Here is a 26,935-nt window from a genome sequence, read left to right as displayed (position 1 = left end):
CAAGAGAAGATCTCACAGATCTCAAAGCACAGCCATATCTTTATAGAGTTTATTAAAATGTTATTACTTCATTAATTCATCGTAATGAGATATTCATTTAATTAATTCATATAATTAATCAACTTATTAACTTTTTATGTAACAAACATATAGCGAGCATCCACTGGCACTGTTCTCAGTGCTTAGAATACACAGATGAAAGAGAAAAACCATTTTCATGGGAGAGATGGACATTATACAAGTAGACACATAAATGGAAAGAGTAATACCAGAGTGTTAAAAGTACGCTGATTAGAGGCAAAGATGGGTTACAGGAGTGAGAGCTGGTTCAGTCATTTTAGACAGAATAGTCTAAGATCTTTTTGAAGAGGTGACCCTTAACTGGAGACCTATATGAAGAAAAGGGGTTGTGGGGAATGAGACAGTCTGAGGGATAAGGTTTTGGACAGAGGAAATAACACACAATAAGGAACTGAAGCAAGAATGTGCTTGGATGGTTGAGGAACAGCAGAAGACAGCATGCTGGAGAAGAGTCTGCAAGGCAAGGAGGGGACAGATGATCTGGGGAGACTGGCAGGAGCTGTTTCAGACAGTGTTTTGCATGTGTTAAATGCTTTCCTATAGAATTACCTTCATTATTATAATAGTCTTAGAATTATATTTCTGATATGAAAAGAACTGTAAAATAAACTGCATATGGATATGTCACAACTTATTTAACTCTTCTTACTGTTGGGTATTTAGACTGTTACCAGATATTTTCCCCCCAATATATATAATGTTTTTTATGTCTTTGCACATAACACTTTGTCCCAATTTATAATTATATCTATGATAGGACACTTTAAAGTTGACTTTTAATTACTAATAATTTATTTAAAAACAAACAAAACTTAACACTTTGCATGTAAGGAACCAACACAGAAAACTGATGCTAACTAAGCTCATTTACTAGTCAGTTCTCTGAGTCTAATTTGCTTAATTGGTTCAAAAGAGCGTGATGCTAATGCGGTAACAGTTACAGGCACATGGCTATGTTGGCTTATAGCATTGATGCTCATCCTAACTCATGGGTGGCCATGAATTTCACAGGTCCTAAGTAACACCTGACAACCACGTTGATGGCTCAGCACATCTGTATCACTATTATTAGAAAATCTGTGTTAAGTTCATTTTCGTGGGCCATACCATTCATATACACTCTCTTCCTATTTTTTGCAAAACCCTGACTTCCCTTTTTTCCCCTTCAAAACTTTACCATTCAGATTGATCACTCTCATCCCTTATTTAGTGAAGCACAGTGATGCAATTAAAAGAGAATTTACTGTCTCACTATTAAACCTCCCAGTTGGCTTGCATCCATATGCATCACCTCTGAATTTTCTCCTTGCAACAGATGCACTGTCCCTGTTCCTTTCTAAAGTCAAACCCTCCAATTGAGTCCTGGATCTCATCTTCTCTCAGCTATGCAAGAATGCTGATCCTATACCATGAGTTTCTCTTTCTCACTAGACTGTTTCCATCAGTATAAAAATGTTCTCCAATATCCACATAGACAAAGCATATATAAACAAACAGACCTCCCTAGCCTGCCCAGAGTCTCTTTCCCTACAGTGCTGTTTCTCTGCCTTTTATAAGCAACAGTCCTGGAAGAAGCTGGCTTTACTCACTGCCTTCATTTTTCTCACCTCAGCTCATTTAATAAAATTTTCTTTACTATTTCTCCATTGCCACTAATTTTTTTTTCAAAGTCCACAGTAACTCCCACTTTGCCATGTTTGATATTCTGTTTTCAATCCCCCTTTTTGCCACAATTTATCATCTCTCCATTTTAATTTTTTTAAGTTTACTTATTTATTTGAGAGAGAGAGAGAGAGAGAGAGAGAGAGAATGAGTGGGGGAGGGAGCAGAGAGAGAGGGAGGAGAGTCCCAAGCAGGATCCGTGCTGTCAGTGTAGAGCCCTACACTGGGCTTGATCCCACAAAACAGAAGACCATGACCTGAGCCAAAATGAAGAGTCGGATGCTTAACCTACTGAGCCACACAGGTGCCCCTCCATCTTAATTTTTTAACCTACTGTCTAGGGCACTAGTTTCCTGCCTTTCTTCCTACTTGACTGTCCACTCCCCCCTCATCTCCTTGTCTGGACCCTCCTTTCCCAGACCTGTCAAGTTGTAGAGCCTCAAAGCACAATCCTTAGCTCTCTTCCTTTCTCTGTTTGTCTTCCCTAAAAGATCTCATTCTTTCATGTGCCTTTAAACCCCATTTATCTCCTGATGACTCAAATCTGTCTACTGTTCAAAACTTCTATTATATTTTACTTTTTTAAAAAAATTAAGTATAATTAGCATTCAATGTTATATTACTTTTATATGTACAACATATGAATTCAACATTTTTATACATTGGCCAATTCTCACTAAGTTAAGTGTAGTCACCATCTGTCACCATACATTATTACAATATAATTGATGATACTCCCTATGCTGTACTTTCCATCTCTGTGACTTACTTACAACTGAAAGTTTGTATTTCTGAATTATCTTTCTGTATTTCACTCATCCCCCCCACCTACCTTCCCTTTGGCAACCACTGTCTGTTCTCTGTATGTAAGAGCCTTTTTTTTTTAATATCCACATATAAGTGAAATCATATGATAGCTGTATTTCTCATTCTGACTTGTGTAATTAGCATAATACCTTCCAAGTCCATCCACATTGTCACAAATGGCAATATCTTCTTTATGGCTGAATAATATTCCAGTGTGTGTGTGTGTGTGTGTGTGTGTGTATCTCTTTTAAATAAAAGACCTATGTATCCTACTGTTTTCTTGACAACATTGCTTGGGATGTCTAATTGGCAGCTCAGACACAATATGGAGAAATATAGCAGCTGGTTCTGCACACATACTCCTCTTTTCCCAAATCTTCTCCCTGTCTTCCTCTATCTCAATAAATGGAAACACTTGATTCTATTAATGGCTTAGGCTCTATCCTGATCATTCGATTCCTAGAGACTGCAACCAACATATTAATAAATCCTGTTACCCTAACCCCATATGATGTCAAGAATATCACTAGATACAACCTTAAATGATATTGTCATGAAATTATCACTGTCTCCACTGCCATTTCCTCATTTCAATCCAAATCATTTATAAATTTACATGTAAAAGTGTCCAAACTAATTTTCCTTTTGCTATTCTTGTTCCCCCTACAGAATATTTTCACAACAGTCCTGGTGATATTTTATAAATAGTAATTAGGTAATGTCATTCTTGCCCTATTTAAAGTCTTATCACACTTAGAATAATGTTCAAATTCCCTACATTTTCAGAAAGCCGAGAAAAATTAGGAGTTATTTTACATTGTTTTTAAGTTCATTCAGATAAAAAAATCAGCCTATAATGTTCAAATATTTTTAACAAATACTATTAAGTTTTTTAGTGAAGCATATCCATATGATATACAAATAAAAAACACTGAACATGAATTAGAATAAGGAGGAATGGTATTTGCCAGCAATTTAGATACATGTAATTTTGACATATAAACTGAGGTTATACTATGAAAATATAAGAAAGTTAAATGCAAAGTCACTACATGTGGTGATTTGTTTTTATTCATGTTTATATATTTTGAACAATTTCCAAACTGTGTATGTTTTCCTCAAGAGAATGTTTCAATGTGAAGTAAGCTTGAGTTTCTTTTCTTTTAATGCCGTTCATCAATTAGGACAAACAAAAAAATCGTTAAAAATCCTGAGGGCAACAAGACTGGCTTTCCTCTATCTGGGGAGGCAATGTCCTAGAATGAGCAGACAGCTTCCAGAAACAGAAATGCAGATCCAACTGGCCCTGGAGATCTGAGGGTGATAGATGTCACAGACAGACCGCCTCATGTGCTGTTCAAAGTGTTGTCTTTTCATGTTGCTTTTGCTTTTAACACATTCTAGGAGGAGAGAATTTGAAATATGGCCCAAAACATGGTCAAATAATGATATAGATTACCAAATATCCTGTGAGAATATGAAATTCTGAAGCCAAATCTCTTCAAGGAATAACACTTCATATGACCATTTACATTATTTTGTCACCAGAGCTTTTCGCAGTAACAGTAAGTGTATCACCCAAACTACTCTAGTTTCTTCTTTTCTCTGAAAATGTAATTGTTTTATTTGCCTCCTTTTTCAATCTTCATATATTTTCAGATTTAGTAATTCCACAGTTGTCAGGGAAAATACCAGGGTCTGTGTTCTATTTGCATTTGTCTGGACTGTTTGACAATGTTTTCCAAATGGGATTATGTCACTTGTGCTCCTATAGAGAGATTTCGATCTTATGCAATTCGCAAGGGAATAGAATCATTCACAAAATAAAATGCTTACAACCAGGCGAGTGATCTAAACCTGGAAAATGTTATAACCCTTGTAAATCACATTTATATTTTCCCCACTTTTCTAAGAGAAACCCATAGAGTTGCTACAACTTGCACTTGTAATAAACAATGGAATTAGTCATAGACTGACGGCTCATTTCTCCAGAGACAGAAGATTGCTGTGAAACACTCTTTTCTCATTATTTCATTAGCAATTAACACTTTATGGTTTTCGCACTGTACATCCACATCCATTTTATCTATTAGATAATATTTTGCTATCTTTGTTTTCAAATTGTGCTTCTGGCTTTATATTTTCTGAGGAATACCTTAAAGAGAAAAAATTATCCAGCAGTACTAATTATTTGTCTACTTGGCAATATTAAACCCAGCTATCTTTTTTTTTTCCATTGAGAAGAAGGAAACAGGAAGCAAGAAGACAAGAAGAATTGGACTCATTATGTCGCACACTATGATGCCACAGTTAACATACAACATAAATGCGTTAAACAGTAAGTAGTGGGGGGTCTGATGTACAAAATGCTTAATGAATTAATTTTAGTGCTCATAAAATCAGAGTGCAAAAATTCCATTCCATCCATGCTGCATGCTGCCTGGTGAATCTGGGGTACCGGGCACACCCCTGGGAGGGTCCCAGTCCTTCCAAGCACCTAGCTATCTATGGAGCTCTTCAGGAACAATTGCAGGGTATGCCATCTTGTATGATACGGGTTACCCTCTCAGGACTAATTGAGAGCACCAGACTCAATCTCACTTGTGACTCAAATGAAAGATTTGAGTACCTTTCACTAGAGATTTTTCTGTCAGAGTAGAAAAGGGACAGAGTGTCCCTGTGGTAGCTTCTTTGCTACAAAATGCCTAATTTTTACAATATGAAAAAGATGACAATTTTTGAAATACCTCATAGTGACATCACTTTTATACATAATATACTGTCTATGAGTGTGAAAACCCTGGAGTCCTGCAACTACCTTCAGGCCCATTCTTCTAGCAGGTTATATGTGCTAATGAAGGGGAAAAACTCATTATATTCTTGTAAATCATTGTTTATTAGTGAGCCATCCTCCCCTTTCTACCCTTCTAAAGCTGCTTGTCTGGTTGCATCAGGCTATATACACGTTTTGCTTTACTAACTGTTGAATATAAATCTTCAAAGAGGAGAAGAAGTAATACTTTAAGTACTTTGTTGGAACATAAAACCACTTAAATATTTCAAAATTTCCTCATCCACATATCGATCAGGAAAGAGTTAAATAGTCTCATTTTCTTTGTATTGCTCTATGTCTAATAACAGCATTTTCTGAACATTGCTCCCTGGTTAACTACAGTGTACTAAACTACTAATCCAAAGTTTCAACTGCATTTCCAACGTAAATTTTAAGTACAGGACAGAATAGTTTAGTTACCATAAGAAAAGCACAGAAGATAGTCCCTTATTTGCTCTTTCTAGCCAAATAACACTGGATGCCAGAAGCAAAAACAAAAACAAAAACAAAACAAACAAAAACCCTTCACTTATTTCACTATTTAGTATCGCTTGAGTTGTATTTTTATATGATTTCCCACAGTTCGTCAAAGCATCAATTGTCCCTGAGTGAATCTGTAGACAAAGAGATTGACATTCTGCCCTCCAAAGCTAATTTGGCAACTGCAGATCTCAATTTAGTTTCCAAATGAGTTCCAGGGGTCATGTTAGGATAATGGTTTACAGTGAAGGATATGCTTTTGATAAGGTTATTGCAGACTAAGAGCACATGTGGCTGAACTGTACGTAATTCTCAAGTAAGCTTGCCAACTGTTTCAGGACCTTAGGACCTACTTAACAGGAAATCATTCCATTGTGGATCAATTGTTCCAAGGTTTTAAGAAAATTGCAGTGGTTTTCAACATTAAAAAATATATGTATTTTTTAAATTTAAAGCCCTCAAACTCACAATGCAAACATATTTTCATAGTTTTACGTGGGATCTGTAAATAATAAGCCTATAAATGCATGACTGTTTTGGAGACAGCAAACAATGCTCTTCTAGGAGGATCTCTACAGATTAGACTTTGGAGACAAACAGGGATAGCAATTGTATAGTCCACATTTGTATCTGCTTTCCTTTTATTTCCAAAAAGATACTATCTTGGAATATTAATCTCTGTGCTTTTATTTTTGATACTTATATTTTTCAAACTTTCCCTAGCGTGTCACTGACATCCTCATTGCTTTAGAGAGAACTACAATTGTAGTAGCAATGCAAAAAGAAAGAAATGCCTAGAGTTTCATCTTTTTTTTTTTACTTCCCAAAGACTTCCTCAAAGTCCATATCAGAAAAAAAGTTTTGAAACCAAAGTTTTTGATTTATAAGAGAAAATAAAAAGTTACTGACAAAGAATGTTTGCATAAGGAAAACCACACGTAGCATATTTAATAACAGATTGTGCAGAGAACAGATGAGACCATACAAGCCGAAACCTAAAGAGAATGTACTGGCTGTAGTTGAAGTCTTAGGAAAGGGTGTGACTTTGAATGAACAGAACATCCTGAGCAATGTGGATTGCAGCTCAGTCAGCATTCTAAGGCTGACACATTGAACTTCGCTAGAAGTACAGGGACTCGGGGGAGCCAATACCCGGAGATCATTCTGCTACACCAGGAAGATGCTCAACTTGCCTATTCTCATTGTTCTCTCAGGGGTTTTCTACCAACATTTTATGTACTTGATGCCTGTGAATCATCTGGCAGAAATAATGCTTGTTCATGCTCAAAACTTTGCTAATACTCATGCAGACTCTTCTGTGTGAAAGGTCCTCCTTTCAATATCCAAAACATGTTTAAGTCCCACAAAACACAAGATGGGATTCTTCATATCCACATGGGCATTTGGAGGGAGAATCAGCAAGCAGGAAAGACATCACGTTAAGAAAGTATAAACTAAAAAAAAAAAGTATAAACTAAAGCAGTTAATTTACTAGAGTCACAGAAACTGCAGATGTCATCTAGTTCTAGTGGAGAGAGAATGTTGACTCATGAAAGGAAACAGCGGAATTGTGAAATGGTTTTTCACTGTTTTAATCACAGAAGAGGGCCAAACTCTAAGTGGGAATTCTCAGATATGACTTTAGTTCTCAATCAGAGCTGCACTAGGCATACCATAGCTTCATTATTCTGGGCATAAGATTCCTCAGCTTCTGTAAATCATTTATCATAATAATAAAGAAATTGCACAAATAAACTAAAATTAGAGGCATAGTTAGTCAGCTCCATCATGGAAAAGGTATGGGGAGGTTTCTGGAAAGTATTTGCCACACAGAGGAAGGCTACATATGACTTGGGTATTAAAGGTTGAACTTAACCATAAATTCTTCCCAGAGCTCTGAGTAATCTGTTTTGTTTCTTCACTTGATACCTTGGTTAGAATCACTATCAAGTACTAAATCAGGTAACCAGTTTAGATATGCACAAATATCAAGATCTACACTGGGATCCTTGCTTCAAAGGACAGACAGAAAACAGGAACTCTCCTCATGCTCTGTTTAAAAGTTCTGGATAATCTAGGGGTGCCTGAGTGGCTCAGTCAGTTAAGCGTCTTGACCTTTGGTTTCAGCTCACATCATGATCTCATGGCTTCTTGGGTTTGAGTCCTGTTTTGGGCTCTGTGCTGGCAGTGAGGAACCTGCTTGGGATTCTCTCTCTCTCTCTCTCTCTCTCTCTCTCTCTCTCTACCCCTCCCCCATTTGTGCTGTCTCTGTCTCTCGCAAAATAAATAAATAAACTTAAAAAAAAATTCTGGATAATCTAAGTCTTCCAAATTAAAGTATGTTTAATGGACAAATTGAAATATCATACAGGAATTTATTAGAAATGAAATAACTCGGGCTTCACTCCAAAGGAATCAGAATCTGTATTTTAAAAAGATCTTCAGGTGAGTCCTATGATTTTTTTATCTTGAAAAACACTGATCTTGGTGGCCAGTTGCTTGGATTACTTTCTTTGTGCTTGTTACCAGCACAAATTGCTGGGCCAGCTCTGAGAGATGTTGATTCCATTAGCCATGCAATAGTGGAGTAGAAGGTAACACTTCCAGGAGCTTTATTTGGTCGAGTTAGAACTAGTTACTGAATTCCACACTTTTAAGATTTGATTTCATTCCAGTGAGCACTGTTCATATGTCAGCCATTTCCTTTGGCCCTGGGATGAATAAAACATGATCCCTATATTGAAGAAGGGACAGTTAAGTAAACACATACTTAGAACATATTGATCAGAGCAACTTGTTGCATTTGTTTTATGATGTATCAGATAGGCTTATTTATAAACATCTAAAATGCTCTTGATTCTGTAATTCCTCACTGTTATGTAGTAGACATAACTACAGTGGCATTCAATGGCAGACATTCTCCTGAATAATGATGATGATACATGGCCTTTTGGCAATTTGAAGTTTAGTAGGAAAGATGGAAATGTAAATAAATATTATAATACTGTGTGAAAACTAACTCACTTATAAAGTTATACACAGACATTTAGCATTTTTAAAATTCTCATTTACCATATTACATTTTGATTCAGTAATGTATACGTCATTTGACAATCTCATTTATCTCCCATAAGCAATGTTATGCTGGCCTCATAGGATAAAATAGGAGGCAAGCCCACTTTACTCTTTGAAAGAGTTTGTGTGAGATCGGTATTACAACATTCTTAAATGTCTTTAACAATTCACTAGACAAGCCATGTGGAGCTGAAGGGTTTGGGTTTTTTTTTTTTTCCCTGTCAAAATGTTTTAATTAATGACTCAATTTTTATTTATTTATTTTATTTTAGAGAGAAAAAGAAAGAGAGAGAGAGGGCAAGAAGGGGAGGAGCAGAGGGAGAGAGAGAGAGAATCTCAAACAGGCTCCATGCTCAGCGTGGAGCCCCATGTGGGGCTTAATCCCATCACCCTGGGATCATGACCTGAGCTGAAATCAAGAGTCAGATGTTCAACTGATTGAGCCACCCAGGTACCCCTAATGATTCAATTTTTGTAATGTATAAGATTATTCAGGTTTTAAATTTATTTGAACTGTATCTTCCACAGAATTTGTCCATTTCACCGTGATTGTCCAATATACAGGCTTAACCTTGTTCATAATACACTCTATCTAATCTGTGGGTCCTTTGTGATATTAGCAAAATGTGTATTTACTTATATTTTCTCCTTGATCTCTCTTGATAGGGTTTTAAACACTTTTATTAATATTTTTGGGGAAACTAATTTGGCTTTACTAATTTTTTTTTCCTGTTATCTGTACATTGAGCTCTGGTCTCTTCATTATTTCAATCCTTCTACTTTTGAGGGGTTTCAACTGTTGTTCCTTTACTAGTTTCTGGGTATAAAAGCTTAGATCATTATTTTTTTAACATTTCTTCTCTGTTAACATCTCCATGTAAAGCCATATGTTATACTGTAAGCATTGCTTTACCTTCATTGCCCCAGATTTTCAGCTCAAAATATTTTTTAATCTCCATCCCAACCTATTGGGTTTATAGGTTATTTAGAAGTGGACTGCTTATTTTCTAAATAGTAGCAGATTTTCTAGCTTAATTCCACATTGATCACAAACTACCTGCTGGATAATTGCAAATAATCCTATATTTTGACTTTCCTCCAAAGACAGAAAAGACTCATTTTATAATTGAATATTATTTGTGCCTTTGAAAATAATACGTATCCTCTTACATAGGTAGGTATGTTCTACATATGTTTATTAAGTGTGTTGTGTTGTGTAGATACTCTATATACTTTTTGAATTTTGACCCGATTGATACATTCAGACAGGAGTTAAAAATCTACCACTGTGATTGAGGACATGGCTGTTTTTCCTTTTAATTCTATCCAGGTTTGCTTTAGATTTTTTGCAGCTATATTATTTTATTCATAAATACTGAGTGCAATGTCTTCATGGGCATTGACCTTTTTATCATTATGGCATACCCTCTTTGTCTTTAGTGTTGTTTCTTCTTTAAACACTACTTTCTCCGATATTAGAATTACATGATGTTTTGTGTATGTGTACACAGTACACATGTTCTAGTTTTCTTAATTTTAGATTTAAATACTTGTACTTAGGATGTATCTCTTATATACAGTACACGCTTAGGTTTTGTGTCCTTATCCAGACTGACAGTTTCAGTCTTTTAAGTGAAGTAGTTTACATTTAATGCAATTATTGATATATTTGACATTATAGCATCCATCTTGATATTTGTTTTCTTGTTCACCTTCTTCTTTTTGTTAGTTTTTCTCATTTCTTAAATTCACTTAGGTTAATCAATTATTTCTGTTATTTGATTTTTTCATCTATAGTTGGGTTTTTGGCAGTTATGCTTCTTTTAGTCATTATACCAGAAACAATATAATTATTGAAATATTGTAATCTATTATAAATATTATCTTTACCAATTTCCTTGCTAATACTAGAAACTTAGAACACTTAAAGTTTCTACCTTTTGTGTTATTGTGTAGCTGGATTCTTGTACAGAGAAACAGGACACCACAGCTTTTTTGTCTAGGAAGCAACTATTTGTGCCGGCATAGGCTCGGAGAGCTAAGACCCAAATAGGCTGAGTCCCGAGCACAGCAGGGTATAGCTTTCTATGCAATTTCTACTTCTTTATCTCCCATATATGGTGACACATATAGTCTGATTGGACACAGTCCAAGTTACAAATTCATGTCAAAGCTATGCATATGTGTATAGGAGTTGATTGGGCCACATTGCACATTGCCTCCCTTTGTTCTGAGAAGGCCTCCACCATATTCCTTAGGGAGGGACTCTACCACAATTGTGTATGCATTTTAGTTCTATAGACATTTAAATTCCAAAAGACTTTCTTATTATGATTTTGCATTGTTTTTAACTCATGTATTTATCCTTTCTATTAACTTTCTTTCCTGAAATTCCATTTTTCTTTCTGGGTACTTTCTTTCCTTTTTCTACCTGAAGAACGTCCTTTAGTATTTCTTTTTAGTTTTTTTTTTTAAGTTTTTATTTAAATTCCACTTAGTTAACATAACACATATTAGTACTCATCATAAGTGTACACCTACTATTTCTTTTAGTGCATGTTTGCTGGTAATGAATTACCTTAGCTCCTCCTAGCTGAAAATACTTTTCTTTTACCTTTATTGCTGAACAATATTGTTGCAGGGTATGAAATTCTAGATTCCTACTTTAAAAATTTTTTTAATGTTTATTTATTTTTTGAGAGAGAGAGAGAGAGACAGAGCACGGGGGTGGGGGGTAGGGGCACAGAATCTGAAGCAGGTTCCAGGGTCTGAGCTGTCAGCACAGAGCCCGATGTGGGGCTCAAACTCACAAACCAGGAGATCATGACCTGAGCCGAAGTCGGGCGCTTAACCAACTAAGACACCCTAGCGCCCCGAGATTTCCACTTTTAAAGTACTTTATGTAAAAAAAAAAAAGATCTCTTTCTGAGAGACAGAGACTGTTGTAGGAGTAGAGTGAGGGAGACACAGGATCTGAAGCAGGCTCTGCATTGACAGCAGAGAGCCTGACAGACAGCTCGAACCCAGGAACCTTGAGATCATGACCTGAGCCAAACTGGGCACTTAACCAACTGATTCACCCAGGCACTCCCTAAAGTACTATAGAGGTGACATTCAATTGCCTTCTGGAGTCATTGTTTCTGCTGAAAGTTTGATTATCAGTTATTTTGTTGTTTCCTTAAAGGCAATGGCTCTTTCATCTTTGATGGCTTTTAAGATTTTCTCTTTGATTTTGATTTTCAACGGAGTTACTAGGCTATACCTGAATGTGGTTTTCTTGATATTTATTCCACTTGAGATCTGAAAATCTCTTGAATCTGTGGGTTCATGTATTTAATCACTTTTGGAAAATTCTCTGTCATTGTCCCTTCAAATATTGCTACTGTCCAACTATATCTCTTTTCTTATTCTGGAAATTCAACATTTGTATACTGAGCCTGTAGCACAGCCCTATATTATTCTGACATCCTTTTCTTTTTGTGTTATATTAACTTCAGTGCTTTGGTTCAGATATTTACTATTAACCTATCCTCCAGTTTACCAATCTTGTTGTCTAATCTTTCAAATCTACTAACAAATACACCTAATGAATTCTTGCTTTTAAATATTATATTTTCAGTCCTGGAATTCCCACTTGATTCTTTATATAGATCCAGGCTCTTTGAGGGTAAATTCCTCCTCTTTAAATAGTTTATCTCCACTTTTGACCATTAGTTTCCTTAACATATTGGTTTTGTTAAGTCCTTATCAGGTAATTGAAGTATTTGCATCACCTGTTGGTCTGTCTCAATGGTGTCTGTTTTTTTCTTCATCCTGATTAATGAGGTTTTCTCTTTTAGCATGCATAGGAATTTTTTTTTAATTTTTTTAATGTTTATTATTTTTGAGACAGAGAGAGACACAGCATGAGCAGGGAAGGGGCAGAGAGAGAGGGAGACACAGAATGTGAAGCAGGCTCCAGGCTCTGAGTTGTCAGCACAGAGCCCTATGTGGGGCTTGAACTCACGAACTGTGAGATCATGACCTGAGCCGAAGTCGGACGCTTAACCGACTGAGCCACCCAGGCGCCCCTGCATAGGAATTTTTAATTGCCTGATATCATGTACCAAAAAAAAAAAATTGTAAAGATTAAGATAATGTTATCTTTCTCTTGAGGTGTTTCCCTTTCTCCTCAATGAGACAGATGAAGCAATGGCTGATCAGCTTATTTTATTTTAATCAAGGGCTGTTCTGTGTTGAGCCTGGATTTTAGCCCTGGTAAAGTATGTTGTACATCTCCTTTGCCCCTGGTTCACTTTAGATTTCTCAGCTCTAAGTCTAGGGTATTCAATAGAGCCTTTCTCCTATCTTCCATCTCCGTTTTGTAAGACTGCCAATTTTTTCTTACTCTGCTTTTTTAGTTTTTCTATTTATATTTGTAGTCTTATAGAATTCACTGATTTCCTAACAACAATAACAACAACAACAACAACAAACTGTCCACATGCTCAAGGCCCTTTCCCTGAAAGCCATGCTGATATTACATATCCCAGAAATAATTAACCATGGGTTCCAAGCCTGGATTCTTAGCCTCCTTACCTAATCAGAATCAGCAAATGTCCCCAACACACAGCATTTTTAAAATGGGGGTTCTTACCTTTCCAGAGTATCATCACTTAAGATTTTTACTGTTTATGACTTGTTGGTGACTGACGGTTACAATATACACACACAAACACTATACTTTTTTTTAAAAGTCTATTTCTTGCTTCATCTCATAGCCAATGTATAAATATTTCTGTCGACCCCCTCTGCCGAAATATTTTTTTTCTGTTTTATACATTTTTCAAAGTAGAATTTGCCATTTATTTTCTTCTCTGAGTAAGATGTGAATTAAGAAAGTTGGATTCTTCGGGGATAATGAAAAATACTCTTGGACATGTTAAATTTAACATGACAATGAAATTGACATGATACCAACAGGAAGTTGGAGATGTGGTACTTTAACTTAGCAACAAAGTCAAGATTGAAGATATAAATCTGGTAGATATATGTGTAAACATGATAATTTAAATTATAACAGTGGATGGCATTTTCAAGTGAAAGAAGGTAGACAGAGAAGTAAAAAGTTTCAAGGACCTTACTCCTCACTTTAGGGGTATTAAAAATAAGTGGAAAAGTAAGCAAAGAGAACTGAAGAAGTAAGAAAATAAGCAGCTTAATTCAATACACTATTAAGGAAAAACAAGAGAAGAGAGGCAGTGACTTACCAAATTACAATAGGTTGGTTTATTTCTATTTGACGGGCAAAATTACATTATATTCAATTCTCAATAACATGTAGGACATTTTATTCTACATCCTAAAGCAAAATCTACTTGGATGGTTGGGAAGTAAACATTTTTCTAATTAGTTTAGAAATAGTTAATTGAAGTTTTCTTAGACTATATACATTTTACAGTAAGAAAAGTAAAAATAAAAAAAAATAATGATTCAGTTTTCCTCCTTATATTTGTTAAATTTAGTCTTGAATAAATTAACAGATTGAACTAATAAGTTGAACTAATTAAATTAAAAATGATTATAGCAGGTTCCTTTCCATACCATATTTTTCTGTACAAAATTGTAAAAGCAAATTTTGATGTAAGCACTGATTTCATTGAGCAGAAAATATCCAAATATCAGAGACCTCTTTAAATGAATACATTTTTTACAGAAGAAATAAAAGTGGGATTGTTACAATACTGCATTTTTTCCACACAATACTTACATCTGGTTTTAAGGATTTGCTTCCTATTGCCTACAGTGTGTGACAGTTTATCTTCTCCTTGTCTCTTATATTTGCAAGAGTGCAATTCTATTCTCCAAAGCTTAAATAGTCCATATGCTTACATGGCTTTTTAATATATCAAATTATTAAAATGAAAATTTATATGTAGATCTCAGAAGCAACTATCAAAATTATTAAAATATGACACCTTTCTAGAAGTTACTAACGTGTTCATTCTGAAACAGATGTATCATTAGGTATAATTAATTGCTTTAGGCTATGTTTAACTAGGTAAGTTTCTGATAATATAATGAAGCCTGAGAGATATGTACCTGCATCCTGATTCTCAAAGGATAAAACACAAACAAGTTGGGTTGTGTTAAGTAAAATAAACTTATTCCTTTATGCTCTGTAAATTTCTTTCTTTTTTTTAAATTTTTTAATGTTTTTATTTATTTTTGAGACCGAGAGAGACAGAGCATGAGCAGGGGAGGGGCAGAGAGAGAGGGAGACACAGAATCTGAAGCAGGCTCCAGGCTCTGATCTGTGAGCACAGACCCCAATGCGGGGCTCAAACTCACAGACTGTGAGATCATGACCTGAGCTGAAGTCAGACACCAAACTGACTGAGCCACCCAGGTGCCCCTGTAAATTTACTTCTAAAGACAGGTGTATCATTCCCCAATATTGCCCCATAAATTATAAAAAGTAGAAACTAAGAGCTCAATAGTCATAGAAACAAAAATGTTAGAACGTAATTTCAGCCTCAGAAATAATTTATAATTGTATCACATCCAAAAAAAAACCAAAACACAGATTTTTACAGATAACCAGAAGACCACTATCTATTTTCCCTATGTATTACTATTTAAAACTTATTTCATAATGTCATCTATGTGTTTTAACAAAACATCTATTAAAATATCAACCCAGGAAGTACCACAATGTAGGTTGCATTAGGCTATTTAGTTTTAACACTAGTGTCTAAATCATTAATGTAAATAACATGGAAATAATTATTATGCAATATACATGCTTATTTGGTGTTATGTCATGTACTATTTTACATTAATTCCCATTATTTTGTTAATTTCACAGATAAAATTTTTAAAAAGCAGTTTCTCTGCTTGATCAGTTTTATTTTCTCTAAGTCTCATAATAGTAATTAAATATATTAATTGATAGATTAATAATAATGTTGGGTTTACACAGAATTTTTTTAATATTTATTTTTGAGAGACAGAAAGACAGCGCATGAGTGAGGGAGGAACAGAGAGAGAGGGAGACACAGAATCTGAAGCAGGCTCCAGGCTCTGAGATGTCAGCACAGAGCCTGACTCGGGGCTCAAACTCAAGAACTGTGAGATCATGACCTGTGCCGAAGTTGGACGCTTAACTGACTGAGCCACCCAGGTGCCCCTACACAGAATTTTTGATAAACAAAATATTTTACCTATGCAACCATAGGTACTAGAGAAAACTGAAGATCAAACAGGTCAGTTCTGTGTATCATATTATTGCAAATAAGCCATTTCTTGCTTAGTGTAAACACTGGGTTGGTTAATGACTCTAATCTCTGTATTGCTTATAAAGTACATGTAGTTTAGCAGAAAAGACACTGTGGGAAATGACAACACAAAATTCTAAACTCTAACAAGTAATTAAAGTTGCCTTAATATTTTACCACTTTTTTATCACTTCTTGCCAATATTTGTTCTGAAGATGTCATCTATTTACAAAATGTTTTATGGAAATTAATACACTTCTTTCACATATAAAAAGGCTACAGAATTTTCTCCCTGATTCCATTTCCCATATTTCTCCCTCAGCCTCAAACAAACTGGCCCACTCATATGGCCAAACTATTTTTATTTTTATATTTTTGGTAGAGTTAGGAAAAAACAGTTTATATTTTGTAATCTAAGTATTATCAACAGTTTCAGGAGTCCCATTTTTGAGTTTTCATATATCTGTACATTTTTCAATCACATTGCTTCATTCTGGCACTGTATTACTTGAAGAATGTGAGGCAGTTGCAGAAGCTAAAGAATTAAATGGTATAAACACACCTTTCTCAAATCCTTTGAGTGGGAAAGGGAGGGAAAAATCTGGTACAGATAACTATATAACTCTTTCCTTTATGGTTTTCCTTTAGATTATTTGTTAAAAGGAAATTATTAAATTTTCATGGGCTCTGCAGAGTCTTGCCTTGGTTTATAAGATGGAAAGAAAAGGAAATATTAACTACTTCATTTCCAAAGGATAGATACTACCTGCCCATATGCATAGAAGAATTCTTAGTCTCGAGTTGCAATGTTTTAGGATGTGCCCTTGCTGTGGTTTCAATGCCCATGTCCAAGGTCAGGAGATCACAAGCTTTATTCTGTGCCTGCAGTTACCATGTGGACCAGTGAGCAAAATTACAGAACATTTGTACAGCCAGCTTGGCTCAAATATATATATGTAAACTCTGATCTGCCAGATCATTTTACTCAGCTAATATCCCTAAATACCTGCCTACCAGTTTATTTTTAGGGTCATTATTCAAAATTAAAATTATTATTGAGAAGTCATTCTAGTATGGAATTTCTTTGAACAAAGTGCATTATACAGCAGTGGGGATATATAAATTGGGTAAGTGATTCAGGTCTTAGGAAGCAGGTATGGTTCTCTGGTACAGAGGAAATGTGAGTTTTAAGCAGCTATCTTGTCTGTGTCCTTCCTACAGTCACCTGAACAATTTCTTTTCATTGGTCATAGCAGATTTCTGGAAAGGACCAGCTGCTGCCAAGAGTATGGAGGACAATGCCTGGCAAGAGTCACAGAAATGCCATCTACCAGTGCAGATTTCGCAGACCTCAGTGACGACTTGTCCAAAATCTGATCATAAAACCACAGGTTCCAGAAGACTTGGTTCTATCTCATGCCATAATGTCACCCTCTTATTTTATCCTTCATCATTTGCCATTCAACAAAATAAGCAAGATTATTTATACTTGATATAAAGCCATATCACAGGGAAATAACAAACATCCTTGAAAATGCTAGAGTGCTTTGTGAAGTTTCTGTAAGCTAGATTAGAAATGTGTACTATCACTATCCCCATCCCCTACCCTCCGAGATATAAAAGCCCCGCAAGGGTGTTTCCTGGCCACTTTTTAGCTCTTTAACCTTTTAAAGCAGGTCATCATCTCTGGGTTTTAAAAATGTCAACATCTTTTCAGGGTTTTTATGCTCTAATAAGGAAAGGCTATAGAACAGTCTGTCTTTAAAAGTTAATATGAAGAAGGACAAGTTTGCAACTCTGTCAAGTGTCTACGCAAGATTTACTACTACTTGAATGAATTTACTATGACTTTGAATGAATCATCTCATTTTGCTTATTTGCTAGTAATTGCATTCCAATAGAAGAAAGATGCTGGTTTTAGAGATCTAAAAACTACAGTATTTCAATAGTAAAAGCATTCATGTTAGAAATATGGTAATTCGCATATACAAGCAAACATAAACACACTCACATGAGGACAGCATAAAAAAAAAAAAACCTAAGTGGAAAAGCAAATATTTTAAGGCTCTCCTATATTATTTTGGAACACTTTATTCATTTATATAATTTATTAAATCTCTCCGGTAACAATTTTATTAAACTATTGTCCATTAATCCATTAATTATTTGAATTATTGCATTGCTATTTGGGTCCAAACAAGAAAACTTTTAGCAAAGTAATAAGCAATGAGGTGATTCCAAAAATTTTTAGGATTTTATCTCTGAAAAAATTCCTATTCTGCTTCAGAAATTTCTCCTAAGTCAATGTTTTAAAAGACACAGTATGGCCACTGTAATAATCATTATTTCACACTGGTTTTGCTTAAAATAATAAAAGCACACTTTGTGACAAGCTGAAACATATCTTTCATGGTAGAAAAGCAGAGATATAGATGAGGACATCTTTCAATTTACCTTCATTCGAGGTGCATCTAAGCAACAAGAGCAGGGGGAGACTCTGACTTACTTAGGAAGAGGCTTGTTAACACACTACTGATGACTCAGGCAAATCAGATGGCAAATTACCTTTGAGAGGTCCCCAGCCTCCAAATAGAAGCAGATAACAAACACATTCCAGGTAACCCAGAGGACTAGCCAGACAGCATACTGCAGAAAAGCAAGAGAGAAATAACATATAATTAATTTTGAATCAGTTGAGTAAGATTCAAATAGAACTTAAACTTTTGAACACCCAAATCTTAAGATTAGGGGAAAATGTTAGATATTGCTTCTAAGGAACAGGATGAGATGTACATTTATCTCTCTGTTGATTTTTGCTTTTTTTCTCACTGTTATGGCCTCATAGTAGCCCAAACTTGTTTAGGGATAACTTTTAGGCTTTTACACAAAATATAGAGTAGTCCATATTTATGTTTTGAGGTGGGATTATTATGTTTTCCAGACACCCCCCTCCCCCCCCCCCCAAAAAAAAACACTGGATGCTCCAATAGATATATCAAATAAAAACCATCAAAAAGAAGCTCCTGGGTGGCCCAGTTGGTTAAGCCTCTGACTCTTGGTTTGGCTCAGGTCATGATCTCGCTGTTCATGGGTTCAAGCCCCACATCGGGTTCTGCACTGACAGTGTGGAGCCTGCTTGAGATTCTCTCTCTTTCTCTCTGCCCCTCTCCTGCTTGTGCTCTCTCTCTCTCTCTCAAAATAAATAAATAAACTTAAATTAAAAAAAAAAGAAATTCCTATCTTCCTTTAGCAAAATCAACCCCATGCATGATAATGTACAAGCTTTCTCCAAGTTATTTGGTGTCATTTTCAACTCAGTCCCATGCCTCTGTCCCATCTAAACAGCTGTATTTTTTGTTTGTTTGTTTCCTCCTTTCCTTTCTCTCTTCACTTTCTTCTTTTATTTTCTTATAATCTCCCAATACAGTGACCATTGAGTTATTATCTCTTATTTTACTCTGTTGGCTATTCAGTGTGCTTTCCCCACTGATGTCAATTTTTTCTTACCAAGATATATTTTTGAGCATTCATTCAACTGAAATGTGTTAACCACCTAGAGGGCAACATGCTAAAAGGGCACTGAGGATACAAAGACCAATGATAAATTCTCCCTGAATTCAAGTCACGTGATGGAGAAAGAGAAGAAAAGAGATAATTATAAGGATCATAAAAAGATGTATAGTTTGAGCACAAGGAAGGAAAATGGGGGAAGTATGTAAAGTATCCCAAGAAAAGTAGTTTCACAAAGCTTAACAGAAGGGGTGAAACAAGCTAATTTGTGGACTTTGCCAAATAAAAGTATGGAGGTTATAAGTGCTCTGAAGAAAAGTGCTATAAACAAAGAAAACAACAGGTGTGAACTATACAGAATAAGAGAAGAGGGTATCATGCCATTTCTCTACTAAATAAATACAAATGGCCCCCATTCTTTAAATGGTGCATTCCAAAATTTTTATTTCACAGTTCAAGAACCTCTATGATTTTGTACCATTTTATTTTTTGAGACACATGTCTCGGTTCATCGCTTAAGTCGTTATGGATTACAGACACGTGAGATTACTTGCTGTTCAATATACACAGAAAGTTATTTTTCACTTCTGTGCCATTTTGTGTATTATCCACCTACCCTTTAATAATTTTTCTCATTCCTAGGTATTCTTTTTACCACCTATCACTACTTTGTTTTTCACCAAAGGACAATTTAAATATCACTTCCTGAGTGATAACCAATCAGAATTGACTTGCTCTTGCTTAGTGCGCCAATGGGATCTTGCATGTCTTAATTTCATTCTGAATGTCTTCTGATTATGTGTATATTTTCCTGCAATGCCCAATAAGCTCCTTGAGAAAGGGGTTTTTTTGAAATGTATGTTTATACCCCTAAGTTGTTAACTTTGTACTTTGCACAAAATAGGTATTCAGAAAGTATTTTGCAAATCAATGGAAGAATGAGAAAATTTTACTGGTTTCAGATGGAGAAACCATTCTCCCCTCCCAGACCTGATTTTTATGAGAATACTATGATCATATATGTAGTGTGAGGAATAAGAACCCTGCATGGTGAGTTTATGTAATAATAAATAGTGACTCAGATGTTTTCCCAGTGATGGATTTACCTAACTGCTAACTATGTATATTGTTCAGTGAGAATAAAGTATGAGCAGTCAACTAAATGGTTCAAGACAAAAGAAGCAGTTTAAGAGTCTGTATGAGGTGAGGGCTGGGGACTAGAAGTAGGGTTGGAAAGCTAAACAGGCTGTGGCAAGAAATGTTAATTCTAAAACAAAGATCTAATTAATATCTGAGTTTTCAGCATTGCAAAGGGTAAATTCATCTCACAATTAAAAATAAAAACTACAAACCTAGATTTATTTGACTCTGACAGATTTGGATCTAAGTTTTAGATATACAATCAAGTGTTGGGTCATACTTTTAAGGTAACAAGGTAGGAAGAAAAATTAAAAGTGTCTATAGTTTCCAGTGACTTGATTTAAGTAACTATAAAAAGAATAAAAGAATGACTGATTAAAGTGTTTTATCCTCCTTTGTTCATGCCGATACACTTCCCCCACCTTATTTAGAATGGGAAGCTAAATAAGCACTATTTTCTAAAAGCCAAAGTAGCAGAATAAGTGAAATATTTGGTAAGAATTTATGAAACATGCTGTATTACATATACTAAATATTTCTGAAAAACTGTCATTGGTAGGCATACATTCTGACGGGGCATTAAATAATGTCAATTCTGTAGGCTTCCAATTGAAATTATATTGTAAGGTCTTTAAATACTGTAAATGTTATGCACATCCATGAGGTATACATGTCATAGTCACTACTTCAATATTATATTTTGAATATATAATAAGAATTTGGATTTTTCATCCAGATTAATTTAGGCATCATTTATACTTACTTACCTTACCTAAGCTTGGTTTAAAAAATCAAGCTGAAATTTCATGTTTTAGTCACCAAAATTAATAATTTTATGAAGGATAGTTAAGACAATGGGTCACAAGCAAATGAAGAGCACAGAGAGGTTAAGAACTTGGGAACCAAAGTCAAGCTCTGTCACTTGGGACCCCTGTGGCTATTTTCAAGTCTTATGGTCTCACTATACTTTAGATTACTCAAATGTAAAATAGCCTGAGTATTAGTAGCAAACACACATGGTTTATATAAAGATGGAATGACAGGGTGTTTGAAAATAGTCAGTACTTGAGTTCTTGCTACATGTTGCAATTTCATTATTATATTGCTACTTCTTTTTAATGTATTTTTATATTAGTTGTATTTATTTTTACTTATTTTTATATTAGTTTTATTTATTTATTTATTATTTATTATTTATTATTTATTTTTATTTATTTAGAGAAAGAGAGAGAGAGCAGGCATGCTGGAGAGAGGCAGAGAATGGGAGAGAGAATCCCAAGCATGTTCCACGATGTCAGCACAGAGCCTGATGCAGAGCTCAATCTCATGAACCATCAGAGCATGACCAGATCCTAAATGAAGAGTTGGATACTTAACTGACTGAGTTACCCAGACTTCCCAACCACTTCTTTACATAATAGAGCAGAAATCCTCAATTTTTTAAATCTCCTTAGGATATTAAAAATATACTTTCCTCATTAATGTAAAACATCCTTCTATCTGATTGAACTTGCAGTCTAGAACCTGTTTTCTTTGAATATTCTTTTCTAGAATGTTCTTTTTTGATACAATAATGCTAATATCGATATATCAATGGCACTTTATGAAACAAACCTTTCTCCATTTAATTTCACTAAAACTATAATTTATTATTTATGACTTAACACCCTACATAATTATAAAGCATTCTATATCTTGTTTATGAGCTGTTTTTATAGTATTTGTTAGTAATAACTTTTCAATCAGAATAATTTAGAAGGATATGTCTAGATGGAACCTCACAAATACTCTTTTCCATACCTTTGCACTTACTGGTATCATTTTCATTTCATCATATACTTTATTACAAACCAGTTAATCTCACAGTGGACTCTACATCATTAAAGATTTACAGAAGACAATTATCACCTTTAGTGGTGCAGCCCCTTTAATAAATATAGAAACTCACACTACGCTATAGGGAGTAATTCCTGTATTATTCCAAAGGCAAGGCTTTCTCACATTTAACTTTGTTCATTAACTTTCTCTCATTTAACTTCTACCCCCTTTTCTTCATTCTCCTCTTTTTACTTATTTTCTATACTTGCTTTTCTCATTTTAGTAGCTGGCGTTTGCCTAAATCAAAGCTTCTCCAATTGAATTTTGTCTTATTTCTTAAATGTAGATTTTGCATCCCCTTGTAATTTGGCCTATGAATGACTCTTATCAATTAAACCCTATTTTTCACACTGTTCTTAAAATTACTCGTCATAATTATTTAAAAGTATGAACATCTGTACTTTTTCCTAGTTGCTACAGCTACAGCTGATGTGATATAATTGACCATTGCTCAGTTTAAATATAATTGAAAATAATATCCTGCCTAGGAGAGATAACCTAACAGGATAACAAAGTATCACACTTGCCAGATGTCACCTTCCTTGTAGTTTTCTGCTATAAAACTAATTTTTCTTTAGCCTCATCTTTTCTTATGAAAAAAAAATCTGGTATTTTATGTTTCAGGTAAAAAAAAAAAAAGGAACAACTCTGAGATATCTGTGGTAATAGAAAAATTCCATTGTATGATGAAAATCATTCTTTAAGGGCTGATTTCTGTAGCACTAAGTGGACCATTTGAGAGGCTGATTTAACTTGAATCTCCAGCTGAATGGTAAAAATCATCAGCTGAAAAGTAATTGAATCATCATGGTTTCCCTGTTGTATTTGTGACTCTAATGATGAAATCACATTAGCTGTGTAAGATAAAAATTAGTTAAGGCTGTCAATCATGACAGGCCAAAATATTGGCCAGATGCACAGACATGGTGCTATTACATGCCATGGTTACATAATAATTAGGAAGGTGGAGCTTCAGACTAAAAGGCTAATAAACATTTTATTGGAAAATAATGAGTCACACCTAATGACACTGACAGTGCTTTTCTACCTCTATCTCTTGCATTGAAGCTTTCTAAATTAAAGTCTGCATTTTGTTTGAATTATAAAGTATATTTAACATACACAAAGCATATGGATTTTATCATTAGTTTTTCACGTTTCCATGTACACACATACACAGATACAACTTTTTCATAGATAAATTATTTTGAGGAAAACTGGAATCTTTATGGCATTGTATTTGCAAAATAATTTCTTCCACAAAAGTTCTGGGAAAAGGAGGCAATTATTTAAGACAAAAGATTTTCTTATCTTTCTCACTAATTCACAATGATTCTAAAATCAATCTCAGGAAAAAAAGAGGTGCCCATTAACGTTCAGAAGGAAGCATTCCTTGAAATGGAGATTTAAATTTGTGATTTATCTGGCTTTCTAATTTTTTTTCTTGTATGTCTAGACAGAGTAAAACATATTGGAATATTATATTAGTAAAGAATATTGCAATTTTTCAAAGGAAATATTTTTGTGTTTGTTTAGGCATCTTTTTGATACTAGACGATTTTTCATGCAAAATGTTACTGGGCAAAACATTGAGTAATAACTACATTCTAATTATGTAATACATTATAATAGATTTCTAATTATGTTTCACCATAATTTACATTTTTGAAAATTTTATATATGAAAATAATTTTGCTTGGACCCTTGAAGAGCATCTTTCCTGCAAACTATTTCATTGTTTCCTTTCTTTCCCCTCCCTTCCTCTCTTCTTTCAATATATTTAGGTTACAGATGGATTGTGAACTCCATGAGGGCAGAGACTCTTTTGTGTATACCACAGATATAGCTGGTATGGTGTGTACATATAGAGAGGAGAGGGAGGGAGGGAGAGAAAGAAAGAATGTATGTGCAAACATATATAAATGGACTAAATTGTATTAGTGACTTTCTCTTAAAAATTACAATTTAGAAAACCATTATTCAGTAATATTACCTTAATGATTAGAAGATGAAGAAAGACAGTAGTGCAATTCAATCAGTGGGCACATGATGCCCTAAGTGCTTAATTAGAAAAGGAGTTGAGTCAGTGTACCAGTTCACATTTATTAAGCACCAGCTGGATGCAAGGGACTATAATAGATGCTGCAGAGAAACGTTACAAGGATATAACTAAGTCGATCCTCTAAAATGATTTTTATTTATCACTGATATGCAATTGATGTGATCTATAGGAATGTTTTCAGGAATGATTACTTTTAGTAGGAAGCAAAACTCCTATCAGTTCACCAACATTACTGATATGATGCTGCTAATATGAAAGGAATAATGTAATCCATGCTAATAAACTGTGTTAGAAGTATTCCTAAGAAGCATTATATAGTAGATCATATCTTAAAAACAACTCCTTTAAGCAAGGGTTTAGAATTATTAACAACCAGATGTTTTAATAAATATAAATGTATAATCATAAAACAAATATCCTTTGTCAACATGATTAGACCATATTCATTTTTTGTTCAAAGTTAATTACGTTTTAGCTTAATTTTATCATCTTCAACACAGGTATCATTTAATCTGCTTAGGTATACTCATCAATTCCTCGTTCATTGTTATGATAAAAAAAAAGCAAAAGTGGCTCACAGAAAGGAGCTTATTTCCTAATTCTCGATCATTTTATGACCAGGGATGGGCTGCTTTATGATTTAAATTCTGTCTTCTAATTAAAAAATCCTGTTATATCTCTGCTATGCTATAAAAACTTGTCCCTTAAGAGAAATACCTACATAAAAATACACTGTTATTACGATTTCTAGTTTGACCAGGAATGAAGGCTCTGATCAGTTAGTTAGCCAGAACTGGATAGAAATCCAACTCTAATCATACATCATGCTATTGATCATAGAGGAAGGCAGATTTCCACCTTCTCACTTTTTGCCAATGCTAGTATCATATGATTAAACTTCCATGTGATTTTGTATTTACTTAGATATTTTAAAGATTTTTAGTTCATTCTAAAATAAGATTTACTATGCTTTCCTTCCAATTACAGAAATTTCTTATTGTAAAAAATATTTAATACTGTGAACAGAAAAGATAAATTTGGAAAATACCATACTTAGATATAATCACTGGTATCATATGTGTTTAAATTAAATAGGGATCTTGCTTTATATTGTTACCTCATTTTTTCTACTTAATTAAAAAGTCACCTTGAATATTCCACAACATAGATGTCAATTCAATGATAAACTATGATTTAACTAATTCTGTATTAATTAACATTTTTGTTCTTCTCTTATTCTATTTTGATCGGTTCCTATAAATTTGGCACCATTTCCTTAAAATATTTAGTTTAGTTTAACATATTAAATCATACCTGAAAATATTTCGGTTACACAGACTATTTCTAAGACAGACTATAAATGTTAGAACATCCAATGGCCATTATTTTAATGAACATATAAACATGGCTATTAAATTTTATGCACCTCCAAATAAAAGCAGTATCCCCAAAGGTATTCTATTCTTCTTGAAGCAAAAAGTAGAAAATAATTCCTTTGATTGAAAAAAACAATAATACTCACTTAGCACAAAGACATCTATATGTGATGAATTTTAACTCATTGAAAATATTTCATACAGATATATGCAGCCATGAAACTAGGAGAATTCCTATAAATGGCCTTTTGATCCTGAATAAAAATCAATCAAGCTATATAGGAACACTCTAATTGATGTATGCAAATAAGAGATTTGCAAGGCTAATATAACTTTAAAAATCCCAATCTATAGTTTTACAATCTGAAATTTGTACAGTTTAAGAATCAAATAATGATTTTATTTGATGATATTTGTTTATATTTTGGGTTTGAAGATGTTGATGTGTAATGCATAGATTATAAAGTAATAATGATGAGAAAAAACTCTTTCCTCAAACTATTAAAAAGGCAACTTCTGTTTTACTGTCACGGAATCATCACTACTTGTGCTTAAAAGTGACATCAAAATCAGTATTTTTCTAGTCAGAAAATAATTTAAAACTCAAATAATTTAAAAGTCAACCTCATTGGTTTTAGAAATCATAAAGAACTCTAATAAGAGTGTTTTGCCCTGTGTTGAAGTTTCTTGGAATAGCCCAATAATGCTTAAAGTAAATGAAATTGCCTCTAGTTGTGGTGTTCTGGTATTTGAAGATCAAGTCAAGATGGTATTA

The 26,935-nt window shown here is 34.3% G+C and overlaps 1 protein-coding gene across 5 annotated transcripts in view; it reads right to left on the bottom strand.

Moving 5' to 3' along the window:
- The window catches only part of NKAIN2 (sodium/potassium transporting ATPase interacting 2), a 996,342-nt gene that overhangs the window by 443,232 nt on the left and 526,175 nt on the right, over window positions 1–26,935 (bottom strand). For 4 of the 5 annotated variants that reach the window (XR_009605256.3, XR_009605257.3, XM_060616558.3 and 1 more), the window contains one exon: window positions 18,760–18,840. The exons of the other annotated variant lie outside the window; for it this stretch is intronic. Coding sequence is in view for 2 of the 4 variants with exons in the window: in XM_060616558.3 (XP_060472541.1) it covers window positions 18,760–18,840 (81 nt within the window). In the remaining 2 variants the exon portion in view is untranslated. The remainder of the gene's footprint in view (window positions 1–18,759; window positions 18,841–26,935) is intronic. 5 annotated transcript variants of the gene reach the window in all.

This window comes from Panthera onca, chromosome B2 (genome assembly GCF_046562875.1).
Source record: "Panthera onca isolate mPanOnc1 chromosome B2, mPanOnc1 haplotype 2, whole genome shotgun sequence".
Lineage (NCBI taxonomy): Eukaryota > Metazoa > Chordata > Mammalia > Carnivora > Felidae > Panthera > Panthera onca.
The sequence above is the reverse complement of the archived record's forward strand: the minus strand, read 5'-3'. Positions and strand labels throughout refer to the sequence as shown.